General features: G+C 36.9%; 1 protein-coding gene across 4 annotated transcripts in view; it reads right to left on the reverse strand.

Annotated features, from left to right (window-relative positions):
• Positions 1-14,405, reverse strand: part of MAN2A1 (mannosidase alpha class 2A member 1) — a 127,836-nt gene that overhangs the window by 76,463 nt on the left and 36,968 nt on the right. For all 4 annotated transcript variants that reach the window (XM_075739622.1, XM_075739620.1, XM_075739621.1 and 1 more), the window contains 3 exons: positions 12,536-12,722; positions 6,465-6,642; positions 3,166-3,368 (listed from right to left, as the gene is read on the reverse strand). In XM_075739622.1, coding sequence (XP_075595737.1) covers positions 3,166-3,368; positions 6,465-6,642; positions 12,536-12,722 — 568 coding nt within the window. The remainder of the gene's footprint in view (positions 1-3,165; positions 3,369-6,464; positions 6,643-12,535; positions 12,723-14,405) is intronic.

Raw genomic sequence — 14,405 nt, forward strand, 5'->3', positions numbered from 1 at the left:
AGCTGTATAAAGCCTTGGTTTTCTCACCTCCGTTTCAAACTACTGCAGATTAGGTACCTAAAGTAGTTACCACAGATTATCCACTTTGTTGTAATTTGTCACTGTATCTCCACCTGATGGGACACTGCAAATAGACTAAAATTTGCTTCACTGATTGTCCAAAGCCTGCACTAAGTTACCTTTAGGTCCACTTTAAATGTAACCTAAATAGCTAAGAAATAATTTTTCCAAGGGTTTCTAAACTCTGAAGATGTGCTCTTTTCTATCCATCTGTGCAGTTAGAAGTATCACTGCAGCTCTTGTCCTGCTTCTGAATTACTTCAACAATCTTTTTTGCAGACTTACCATAATTTTTCCCTGATTACATCTGCAGAGAATGAAATCACAGAATGAATTCCTAACTTGACCCCAACTACGCTGTTGTTCTTTGCATCCTTCCCTTATAACATTAAACAAACTTCTGGTCACTTATTTCATCACCCTTCAAACTACTTCAATTCATCCATCTCTCAATATTAAAGAATCAATTATGTCTCAAATCAGTAATGATGTCAATTTCTATTACAAAATCCTTAAACTTTCATGCACTTTCTTTGTTGCACAAACCCAAAACTTGTTTAAAAGCAGGAAAAAAACAAACAAACAACTCTTGTCTTGCTTAAATCACCAGCCATAATAGAAGGTCCTGACATTGAACACTATTTTCTGGCTACTAAGTAGCAGTGAAGTACTTCTTAAACTGGTACTGCTGGAACTTACAAGCATTCATCCTTAGTAAAGAATACACACAAACACATAATTATCTCCTGTTCATGGTTAATTCCTCCACACATATATACATACTCATATGCACACAAGATAGATAGATGTAAGTTAGCTCAAAAAGAACTATTGTAAATTTAAAAGGTTGGGGCAAGTGTGTTATTAATTAAATATCATTATAAAGTATTTCCTCAAACTCTAAAGGAAATAAAAAATAAAAGACAAAACCGCTAATTCTGCTGTTCTCATAGCTAATATGCCATCCTTGAAGATTCTCCAGGTCTCTGGAAGCAAAACTGCCAAAAAGCCCAATATTAAACTGACAAGAAAACATCTATACATTTTGTTCTTACATTTTATTCATAGAGGTTAATGAAGGATGCAAAACTTCCCAAGTACATTTTTAGAAATGTGCTTTAATTCATAAGACTGAAGGTTTAGTTTTCTTCCAGACATTCCTTACCTTTAAGTCTTTTTTCAGAACCTAAATCTAACTGAAATTCTTACATGAAGGAATCTTTTAACAGTGTAAAGTTGTCAATACTACAAATAAACTTGAAAGCAATTCATACAAAGTTTTTGGCAATGTAAGTAATAAAAACCAGAAAAACTACAATAAACACTTTAAAAAATTTGAGAAAATAGGCTATGATAAAGCTAAAAGAAAATTAAATCCTTGGTGCATTTTAAGAAACAGAAAGGAATTTAGGCAAAAGTATGAAAAACAATTAAGGAAGGAATTAAATTTATAATCTGCCCCGTTTTCTATACATCTTGTCTTTTCCAATAGCAGAATTAAACAAGGCTGTTTTCACTGAAAATCAAAGATTCTTATAATAAGCTAATGAGCTTATTATAAGCTTACAGAGCTAATTAGTATTAATAATGTTGATACAGTAAGTAAAAAATAAAATGGTTCTAAGAAAATCATATTCCTAGTGATGCTTGATAGTCTATTCATAAATATTTCTATAGTCATCAAACTTCCTAATTACTGTTAGCCTTACAAATGACCTCTTTGTAATCTAACATTTTTGGTTTTGTACATGTTAAGCATAACACCCATAACATTCCAAAGTTCTGATTAAAACTGCAGAAGTCACTCCTCTGATAACTTCTCCTTTACATTTTCTGCCAAAGGGAGCTTAAGTCTTGCATTTTGCCATTCCTGTCAGCTTTGGTCTTATTTTTCTTCTCCTTCCTTACAGTCTTTGGCTTCTTTTCTCCCTGCTTTCCCATTTGTGAAACATTTCTCCTTCCTGGTCAATGCTATGCCTTCAAAGTTCGGTTACATTGTCTCTTCCCTAACACCTTTCTATTCTCAGGGCCTTGATCTCACTTCTCCTTACATATTTCTTAGTCTTTCTATTGCTATCATTTCTTCTTCACTAATTTTCCCAATTTCCTCAGGTCTCTCACTCTATTCTTCGAGTGCAGAGAGAAGGCTAGAAAAAGCCACTTTCTTTACAAGAAAAACATACTACAGAGCAGAGAGTAGCTGTGTCTCAAGTTTGAGAAGCCTTCATTTTAGAGAGTAAAGACTTGATTTCTGGAAGAAGGAAAACAAATTCTGCTAGATACGGAGGTTTCTCTTCTGAAAGGTACTTGTATCTGCCTCCAAAACACTACTTTCCACACCTCTCTTCCTCCCTGCACTACTGCAGCAGCCCTTACAACACAAAATAAAATTATAAAGAAATCCTTAAGGAAGGACTTCTCAGCACTACAGAAGTTCTTCTCTACCACAAAAAGGTCTGAACAGCATATAAAAGCACTACAATAGGTGTATTCTTTCTGGAGCCTTAAAATACAGTTAAATAATTTTACAATGTGTCTTATCTACAGCTGCTACAAAGGAGAATCACTTGAATATGCCAATACCAAAATTCAGCAATGTTTTGTTCTTTAAAGAAGATGCAAACACTCTTCAGCAGAGCAGTACCTTACAATCTGAGATCACTTGGCACACCACATTCCTGACTACTTCTCAAATGCCTCTGACAATCCTGTAAAATTTGCAGTTTTGTATTTCTCTCTAAAAGAGTTCATATTATAGCTGTAATCTGACAGTTACCCAAATCAGTTACAGAAATAAAAAGCATACTACTTGCTATTTTTTACGGAATCAGGACTTGCTGATCACTTCAATAGTGTTTTAGAACAACCTATTTGTTTGGATGGAAAAAATATCATTGCATTTCTGTGAATTTACTAAAAAAACATACACCATCTAATACTTGTAACCACAACTACATTTGGGGACCACTTAGGCTATCCTTATCATAAGAAAACTGTATTTCAAAATCATTTTTCCATCTGTCCCACAGATTTAGAGTACTTCTAGATTCATCTCTCCTGCATGCAAAGACACATGTTATAAATTTACTGGATGACAGTATTTACCGTAAGTAGGATTCCAGGACTCTATCTAGTCGTTTATAGAAGGGTCGTGATGTAAAGTATCCGCTCCAATAGTGATGATCTCTGTCTGCATAGGTGAAGAAGTCTCCACTTAAAACAGGAAAAAATGAATTGCTGCTCTTCTCACCCAAATTGCTTGCTTTGCGCAGAGCTTCAAAGTAATCTGATAAAGTTCCAAACTGGGCCTGAATGAAAATTAAAATTACTATAATATAGTTCCATTTCTTTTATTTAGACATGTGAAGAGAATTAATATATTTCAGAAATATATTTCAGAAATATCCCAGTCTTCCAGCAGAAATATAGCAGAAATTCTGTCCTAAAGAGCTTTACAATTTCCCTGCACACTTTTCATAGAGTTGGGGTTGTTCAGCCTGGAGAAGAGAAGTCTGAACAAGGGAGAGGGACTGATGTCCATTTTGCCAGCATTGAGAGATGTTGTTAAAGAAGGCATAATCGGCAAACTGGATTTTGAATGAGAGTGAAAAAACAATTAATGGAAGTGGGAACAGCACAGAAGATCACATTACCACAAGTATCCTCATAATAAACTGTAATGATAATTCTTCAAATTTAAATTAAGTCACATCTTTGGTTTTGTTTTTTTATTTTTATTAATTTTAACAGCAAGTATAGGAAGTAGCATGCTACAATTTACACCAGAAAACAAGCTTTTAGTAAAAATCATTTAGAAGTTACTTGGAATATAAGGAGTATTACTGTGACAACAAAGATATGCTATTTCAACATTCAAAAAACACCAAACAGTAGTCACTCTTCAAAATTGTTCAGAAGATCCAAGTATCTGTAAGGCAGATACAGTATACCTTGCCACTTTTTATGGAAGTAGAGACATATTGCCACAGAAATCCTAATATTAGTGATCCTTGACTTATCAGGCACTTCTAGGACACTTTGCCTTTTCCCTCACTATCATAGACACCTACAAGACTGAATTTGGAAGAAAAAAAAAAACCAAACAATGGACCAAGAGAAATCAGGTATAGGTGACCTCCCTTCTGTATGCTGCGATACATCAGAGGAAGAAAACATCACCAGAGGAACCAGGAAAGTTGAAGAACACCCATTCTAATGTCAGGTGAGCAGAAACAGTGAAATAACCTTATAAACTCTTCTATTGGCATATAAAAAGTCTCAGCTTAATTAATGCATAATAGATGTAAAGGAGATCTCCAAATGGGAGATTAAACTTCCCGAGAGCAAAATAGTATCTTTTACAGTAATCTACCACATGCTTTTAGGATCATACAATAGTTGCTGGCATGAGAATCTCAATGCTAACAGACACATTCACTAGATAAACATCTCAAATTTGTCTGAAGGATTAAATCTCTTCTAAGATCAGAAAGGCAGAGTAGGAAGTCCCTTGTGCAAGTAGTAATATCTTAGGCATCTCAGCACTTAAGGAAGAAATGTGAACTCTTCCTTTACATAGTCTACGTTCTTAGGAAGCTGAGCATGACCTCCTACTTGCCTGTGGAATTACAGTCTGCTGGGGAAAGTGCAGCAGAGTGTGAAAGTTCTCCACCTAAGCTCATATTTCCAAGGGTAAATGACACCAGTTTAAAAAAAAAACAACCAAACAAAAAAACAATAAACAAGCAAAATCCACCTAATCCCATTAACAGAGAGAGAAAGAAAAAAATGCAAATAAATCAATAAAATAAAAGTAGACATGCTCCAGTGCCAATAGGGCTCCAGCTGAGCAAAGTACTGTAGGTATGAAGTGGCTGAATCACAGGATTACATATCTTTTTGTCTGGGTATTAAGAAACAGAAAAAGGGTTGGATACTTCCATGAAGGACCCAAGGGCTGGGGTGATTCCCAAGACATTAATCCACATAGACAAGCCAGGGCTAATAAGGTGGACTCCTAGAGCCCTTGACAATGGAGCGAGCAGAACCTTCCAGATGCCTCAGGACAGGAATGGTCCTTGAAGAACGACCTCAGAGCTAGAGCCTTCAGTTTTTGCCCCAGAGAAGAAATCGTCCAGTCCAGGTTAGTAGAAATGGAGACTACAGAAAGTATGCTGCTGTTAGTATCCAAAGAGTGATTACCTGCACACTATACACATTTTTGAGGGGTGTAAAGCTGGTGATAGCAGCAAGCTTTAAATTTAAAAGATGGACTTTAGATTAAAACAATTTAAAAGAGTACACTCCAGGTCTATCTCCTGCCACAGAGCTAGAAATTAACCTCACTTCAATCCAGAAATTCCTGGGAGACTTGCTGACCTGAGGCAGAGTAGTGCAGAACATGTCACCCACAACCCATAGGAAACAGATGCAAAATCCAGCTCTCAGACAAACTGTGATCCCAAAAGATCATCTTTCTTATGCAGAACACAAGTCCAGAAGTCAGCAGGAAGAACTAACACACTACAGGCACTACTCAAATCTGCATTAGAGGAATGGGAGGAGGTCTCAAGAAAAGTGAGGCAAAATGATACACACAGAAAGAATACATGAAAGATACCAGATGAAGTTTAAAAAGCCTTAACATCAAAGCAGCAATAGTGTTTTCTCATGTGATACTCAAGAAAAAACAAGGTTGTGGTCTCCTATTTCTTATTCCCATGCTAAAAGATGATGAAAAGGTGTCCAAGTACAGAGAACATCTATAGCGCAAGAAGTCTCTAAAGTACTCAGCTTGCACATTAGAATGTATGAATGTGTATATTAACACTCAAACATAACTCATGATTTAAAGTGATATCTCATCTGACAATTGTGTTAGCATCTTCACTCCTTTTGTAGCCAGGTCAACCTCTTAGATTTTTTTTTTATTGTATTCAACAACATGTGCCAGCAATGGTGCCCCTTTGGATTTTTTGTTTGTTTAGATTGGGACATAAAGCCAAGAGGACCCAAGCAAAGCAACAAAATTTGCTTGAACTTCTAATAAGAAAATGCAATAGTTTTAAATAACAAAGCCTGCAAACACTAAATAACAATGCTTCAAGCCTGTGAAAACAAGACTACTAAGAAAACAATCAAACCTAATAGATGTTCTCCAAAATAATCTAATTTAGATACTATTTATAGTTTTCAAGCAGATATTATTAATAGCAAAGTTTTTGTTTTGGAGGAAGAGGAGGTGGTAAAGGTAAAAAAATGTAATCTGCTGTTAAACAATATATAAAGCTCCACAGTTAAAAAAAAAAAAAACACAAAACAAACCACAACTTTTTTCCATGAAGAATCTCAAAATACTGAGAAATATTGTTTTGTCCACAAACCAGAAAAAGCATTGTATTTACCTTAACATGCCACTCAGGATGAGAATTCATATAATCAAACAGCTTCTGATAATTCTGGAACTGCTGATCCCATTCTGAGCTCTCAGCATATCGGAAATCATCCCCCAGTGGAGCCAACAGAACTTTAGTACGGAAAAGCTTTGACTTCTTCCTGTATTGATCTAAAATCATCCAAGCCCTTGAGGGAAAAAAAAGAAAAAAAAAAACAATTTAGAAAAGAGAATTAAGGTCAGCATTTGACGAAACCGTTCTTAGATATCAAGTTGAGCATTAAGGTGATCCTAAACCAGACATACAAAACTCCCTTATCTCATTTTGTAACAAAAAAAGCTGGATGCAATTCACCCCACTGGGACACCACATTCAACCTACTATTGTTGCAAACACTATGCTAATTAAATCCTTCAATAAGCTTATCAAGCTCCATCTCGAACAGTAGGTCAGTCTGCATCAATTTGTTCCTGTGCCAAAACTAACCTTCAGTTTAAATTATGTTTACCTCCTTCATATTTAGATAACAATCCTAATCCTCTCCAGCCCTTATTTACAATAATAAGAAAGCTCTTCTCATCCCCCCTGGTAATTCTCTTGGATACTTTGCTTCACATCTTCATGTCCTTGACAGAAAAAACTGCCCATAAATTAATCTTTGAGGAACTCCAGGCTTGCAAAAAAAAAAAAAAAACCAACCAAAAAACAACAACAAACCAAAACAACCACCCCAACACTGGCAGAAGCTCACTATTAACAATCACTGTTCCCCTTCAGCCAGGTTCTTACCCGTCTTAGAGCCAGCTCTCTTAAGCTTTAAGTAAGTACATGTCCTGAAAAATTAAACCCACTCTTTTCTACTTTTGGCTTTTACAAAAAAAACCCAAACACCCCACACACGCACACATAGAAAAAAGGTAGTCAAATTATTCTTTGGCACCTACTAACTCTTTGATGGGTAAAAGATAAGTTCTGTCATCAAGCAGTAATGTATTAAAAGTTACAAGCCTGATGTCTGGCTTACTGAAAAGGTCCGTTTCCCCCTTTTCCCCCTCGCAACCACAATCGCTATCGAATCGTTAGATGCTGATCCTCTCTAAAGTTATGGAAATAATTTTAGTAGGGAGTATAAACCACAGTTACATATTTAATAAAACAGGAATATAAATGACAACGTTTTACAGAGCAAATACCAGCAAAATACAGATTCCAGTGAGCTTTTTGTTTCTACATGTCTTTTTAATAGATCACAGCATCATAGAATGGTTTGGGCTGGAAGGGACCTCAAAGGCCATCTAGTTCCAATCCCCCTGCCATGGGCAGGGGCACCATCCGCTAGACCAGGTTGCTCAAAGGCCCATCCAACCTGGCCTTGAACGCTTCCAATGATGGAAGTGTTCCAACTCACGCCCTTGAAGATTTGTTATATAAACATTTATGTGAGAATTAAAACTAGTCCAGTATATTTGAAACTCATATTTCTTTGACCAGCAAGTCAGGGTTTATTTGTTTACCAGATTATAAAATTATTGAGTAAACACAAGGTCTGACGGTTCTCTGGATGGAGAAAAAAGGGCACAACATCATCTTCAGTTAAGGATCTACATAGTTCTGCTGAGACTAGAATAGTCCCAACTAATGGCTTCTACACCCCACCCCACCCATCTATAGTTTGGTTTATAGTTCAGATTACCAAGTATTTATGCTTGAATCAATATTTTCAGTTGACTTTCAACAGGTTGCAGATTTAAACATAAAGACTTCCTCTCCACAGAACTAACAGAACAATCGGCGTAACACAAGACTTTGTAATTAACCTTCTAAGAAGCCAGCCTAACTCAGATTTTCCACCCACAGCCTACAGTTGGAAACATACTGTATTTTAGAGCCTCTTGAAAAATACAAGATTTCCGTTAACAGGATATTTGACTTTGACATCTCTCTTCAAAGTCCTCCTCTAGTTTCTTTCCAAATCTACTGCAAAATTCATCAGTGTTGCTGTTCTCTCTTTCTTCAAAGTACTCACAACTGAAGGATTATTAAGTGTTTAAGGGGGCAGCAGGATCTTCCTCCATTGCAAACCAGTTTCAATTGCAAAAGTGCCAAAGAAAAATGAGATTTCTCAAGTCAGTTATATCCTCTTAACAATTAACATGGCTGGTTCTGCCCCTTCCTGTGTCGAAGGAGCAAGAGTAGTAGCCATCAAGAGTCTGTGGGAATCACAAGAAGTTTTGCAGCAGCTATACCAAGCCTTACGTGACAGGTTTGACAGTGGTCATTGCTTCACAGTCCCTACTACTTCAGCCTATATAGCACATGAAGCATTAGGGACTCAGTCTGAACGTCAGTTGCATGCCATGCAATGTGACCAACCATAAAAAGGAAAAAGCTGAAGTCTTCTTGAACAGTAGGGGGTGAAAGGGGAAAGTCCATTTTCTACTTCTCTAAAGCTTGTAACTTGTAATACAGAGACTTTCATATTTCCATGCATGGGAGGGAGAGCCATACACCAAAACAAGCTATGCTTCCTCCAACAAAACAACTCATTCCTATTCAAGGCGAAAAAAAATAACAGCTGTTTTTTCTTGCTAATGTGAAAAGCTAGAACTTCAGCATTCAAACATATGGATAAAGATGCAGCTGCAAACCAAAGCAAGCACAACAGCAATCTCTATAACCTAAGCTGTTACAAAGTGTAATTAAACAAGTACAGGCTTTCAATTCAACTGCTGTTTCATTCCTTCCTACCAAATCACAATTAAAGTGACAAGGCAATGATAAATCCAACAGCTACTAGTTTTCAGTTTTCAATTCAATATCTCTTTAGTATATATGTACAGCCATGACAGTATTGAAATCAAAGCAACAGTCCCAGCTGAGTATTCAAGATCTGTGTTTTATTAATTTTGTTGCAGCTTTAGCATTGAAGAAAAGTCAGTGATCTAAACCCTGCTTTAAATTAATCAAGTGTGTATCAAATACTTTTTTCAGATCCATGTAGTGTAGATCTCCTGTATTTTTCCAGTCATAAAAAGCAAATCAATCAGAGATGAGAGACAGATTAGAGTGCTACAAACCTTTAACCTTGGAAAGCTTATGATGTAAAGATAGATTTTCCAATTACTTCTGGATCTCATACATCTCATCATAACAACTGTAAAACTTGTGTTGATACAGAGGTCAGATCAGAGAAGGTTTTGGTTGACTACTATATTTCAGCTTTTTCTTTTTCATAAAATACAATTAGTGTTTTTAGCATTCTCCAGCAAAAGACTATTTCCTATGTTTTAGTGGATTTATTTGAAACTCCACTCTCAAAGTATGGTTCCTATGTTCCATCGAGTGTTCCAAACATAAGTAATCCAGACTCCCAACTCAAAGACCATCTGTTAGTTTTACGTTTCCCTTAGGTATTATCTACCATACTCCTGGTCTAAGTCCCTGTTAGACACCAAATCTGTTTCTATCTACCAAAAGCTGATGCAAAAGATTTTAGAGACAATATGGAGATGATGATCTATTCAACTTGATTATACATGTTCACTACATACTGTTTGGTTTGCATGGCAAGGTTTTGGTAGCAGGGGGGCTACATGGGTTGCTTCTGCAAGAAGCTGCTAGAAGCTTCCCCCATGTCCAACAGAGCCAATGCCAGCCGGCTACAAGACGGACCTACCACTGGCCAAGGCAGAGCCAATCAGCAAGAGTGGTAATGCCTCTGTGATAATACATTTAAGAAGGAAAAAAACCAACCTCGGAAAGCTTTTGCAGCCAGAGAGAGGAGTGAGAAGATGTAAGAACTCTGCAGACACCAAGGTCAGTACAGAAGGAGGGGGAGGAGGTGCTCCAGACGCTGGAGTAGAGATTCCCCTGCAGCCTGTGGAGGACCCCATACTAGAGCAGGTAGATGCCCCCAAAGGAGGCTGTGACCCCATGGGAAGCCCATGCTGGAGCAGCTCCTCGCAGGACCTGTGGGCCCGTGGAGAGAGGAGCCCACGCCAGAGCAGGTTTGCTGGCAGGACTTGTGACCCCGTGGGGGACACATGCTGGAGCAGTCTGGTCCTGAAGGACTGAACCCCATGGGAGGGACCCACGCTGGAGCAGTTGGTGAAGAACTGCAGCCCATGGGAAGGACTCACGTTGGAGAAGTTGGTGGAGGACTGTCTCCCGTGGGAGGGACCCCACGCTGGAGCAGGGGAAGAATGTGAGGAGTCCTCCCCCTGAGGAGGAAGGAGCAGCAGAAACAACGTATGATGAACTGACTGCAACCCCCATTCCCCATCCCCCTGAGCCACTAAGGGCGGAATAAGTAGAAACCAGGAGTGAAGTTGAGCCCGGGAAGAAGGGAGGGGTGGAGGGAGATGTTTTAAGATTTGATTTTATTTCTCATTGCTCTACTCTATTTTGCTTGTCAATAAGTTAGATGAATTTTCCTCTAAGTTCAATCTGTTCTGCCTGTGACACTAATTGGCAAGTGATCTCTCCCTGTCGTTATGTCGACCCACAAGCCTTTCATTATACCTTTTCTCTGCTGTCTAGTTAAGGAGGAGGAGTGATAAAGCAGCTCTGGTGGGCACCTGGCCTCCAGCCAGGGTCAACCCACCACACATACCTGCCCCATTTCTTGTAATCTTTGATTTCATATGACATGGTAAAAGAACCATTTCTTTTACAAGGTCAAAGTTACGTTGTTAGGCTAAGGTTAGAAGTACATCTTAGAAGTACAGGGATAATTTAAGATCTAAATAAAAACCTAAAACCTTAAAAAGCATTCTGAGCAGGCTCTCTATATTTATAGCCTGTATGTTCCAGGTATTTGTTAAACAAGCTGTTACTCTTCTATAAATACTTGTCTCAGCTAATTGGGATATATATTCAAGACTTTTCTTTTTACAACTTTGATTTAGACACATGAGCTTTCCTTCACATTTGATAAGCACTAGGTATGTCAATGACTCTCCTATTAGCTCTACTGTTCTCCTGCCACTTTCAGCTTTCATTTTTCTACTTCTAAAGAAAATTACTTTTTCCTATCATTCCAATTTCTACCTTAAAATACGACAATTGTGATGTATTCTGTTTTATTTTGGTTTTATCTTCGATAAAATTTTGTAATTGAATTTTACTTACAAAGTGAAGTTTTCAAGATACTTGGCAAAATTTATACCCAGAAAAAGGACATGCACACAACTAACGTATCATCAACACATTGTCACTTCAAAACTCCAGCATCAAGACGAGAACCAAAAGGTCACCCTGCTATCCTTAATACATTTGTTATACTAAAAATTTTGCAACAATTGTAAACACCTACCTAAATTTCTAACTCTTGAACCTGGGGATGGTTTGAAGGCCTAAAGATAGTAATGGGACTATAGAATACAATCTTTTTCTGGAAAAACCTTTAGGACTTCTATCTTCCCCCTTCACGTCCTTTTTTTTTTCCCCTTCCTCAAAAAATTGAAAAGTAGTTTTGTAAAACTGTAGATTTTATTCTTACCCATGGCAAAACAACACAGTGTTTCTATTTGAAAAATAAAATTGAGGTTAATATGATTGCCCACCCCCACCCCCCAGACATGTAAGACATAGGACTCACATTCACTTAAAGTGTCCACTTCAAGAAACCTAGGCCACAGATTGCAGTTTTCAGGGATATACCACGGAAAATATCTTGCTGTTTGCAGTTACTACATGCTAACACCATGCTGTCCCTGAAGTCTTCCACTGGTAGGAGACAGATCACTGTCTATTCATAAAATCCACAAAAACTACAGTAAACCAATAACATGACTATAATGAAGTAGGTAACACTCTTCTGCCTAGCATTCAGAGATAGTAACAGACTCATGTATTATGAATGGAAAAGAAAAAAATTTAATGCATCTTCCTTAATTACAACTGTCAATTATGTTCTGAACTTATGAGCAAACCCTAGGTTAAGTAATAGGCATTATTTTCCTACAACAAGTTTATTTTAAGAACTTTATAAATTCACCAAGCTATGCTAGATATTATCTCTGACCAGCATAAATTATTTTTCTAAAGTTATTCCCTTGCAGAATATGTAAAAACCGTACCTGTGTTGAACATTTCCAGTATGAATGGCTTCTGGTGGAACTCTCCATGGACAGCTTACTCTTCCTCCAGGGAGACGTTTGAAATCAAACTGGCAGCAGATTTTTGGATCTGGACCACAAGTATGAGGAATGTCATAGCTATAGAAAGGCATCATATGACAAAGGATATCTGTACTGGATCCCAAATCTGAAATTAAATAGATACAGCATACCTTTAAAATAAACCCTCTCATATTTGCCAAAACTAAATCAGTTCCATGTTCTTAATCCAAGAATTGTATTAAAAACATAAGATCAAGACAATTCCTTGCTTTGGATATTCATACCTGGAGTCTACCTTTGTACGCACCTTACATATAACAAGGCTAAAAAAGAGATACAACCAAGATTGGAATGTTCCAATCAAGCACCAGCAAACTTGGAAAGTCTAACTTAAAATGTTTTAAACCCAAATAAATCTCATTATTTCCAGAATTTCAAGAGGTGAACAAAACACATCTTTTATACTTCGAGTGAATCAAAACCAACCAAATAAAAAAACCCACCAAAAAAAACCCCAAACCCAAAAACCAACTAGTCAGTTCTCATTACCTCATTAGGAAGACATTTGAATTGCTTCATTTTAGCAACATCTTAATTTCTTAACACATAACTTCAATGCATTCACTGTACAATTCTATGTACATGTAGACAGATTCTATGCACTTCTGAGACCATCTTTGCAATCTACTTTTCCACCTAGTCAGTCCATTCCCTAAAGTTCAACCCACCAGGAGCAGAGATCTACGCACATTTTGTCAAGTCTCAAAAGAAGGCCTTTCAAAACTTAAAGAGAACTTGAAGTTCTCATGAAACTTAAGAGAACCTTAAGTTTACTTATCTGGTAAAATCCTAAGTGCTGACTACCTATTTCCAGCACTAATGACTTAAAGTAATTTTATGCTGAAAAAATCGGATGAATGCTGTAGATGTGCCACACAACCTGGCTTCTAAGTATATATATATGTCAACAATACATATGAAAATACTCTTCAAAACCTTAACAGCATAAGTCTTCACAGTTCCAATCCAGAGCTTTTGTTTAAAAACTCCTATTTTACTGCAACTTATTAGTACTAAGAAGGTACTATTCCAGAAACACATGCATTTATTTTTCAACCACAGGAGTTCTCTTTATCTCAGATACCATGTCTAGACACTATGCCAGACAAGTGTGCAGTGATCTTTGATATGTGATCTGTTTTGAAAAGTCTTCTTTTGAAGACCAAACACTAGACCGTATCGTACATGCGATTGACATGTGCAACTATTTAGGAAAAAGGCCTGTCAATTAAGTATTCTGTACACTGGCATACACTAAAGTCCAAAGAAAAATCTGTTAAGTGTCAATATCTGATAAATTCTTTCACAGTGGTACGTTTTCCTCAAGTCAAGCTAACTTGTGCAGCAGATTGCTTTCTCTGAATACCCTCCTTTCTACTATTTCAGATTAAAAACACAGAGGAACTAAAAAGCTTCAAAATCACCACTACCTTTTAATAGTAAGTACTAAATATGTCTATTTGACCCTGTATTGATAAAGGAGTGACATATTAGCTTACTTTAAAAGCTAGAAAGACCAAAACGTCAACTACATACATTCATCATACAGTTTACTGGAATGCTGCTACAGTACAAAGCAAAACAAAATATTCTTCTAGAAAAGTACATTCATTTACAGTTTGCTAAGGTATAATTACTACATTACCTAAGAAAACATTCATACTCTATATTGTATAAATAATATCAAAAAGCAATTATATTTATTCTAAGAATAAGGTTTTAGATGAGAATTTCATTGCAAATTAAAATGGTAAAATGTTTTTAATCT

Source organism: Balearica regulorum, chromosome Z (genome assembly GCF_011004875.1).
Source record: "Balearica regulorum gibbericeps isolate bBalReg1 chromosome Z, bBalReg1.pri, whole genome shotgun sequence".
NCBI lineage: Eukaryota > Metazoa > Chordata > Aves > Gruiformes > Gruidae > Balearica > Balearica regulorum.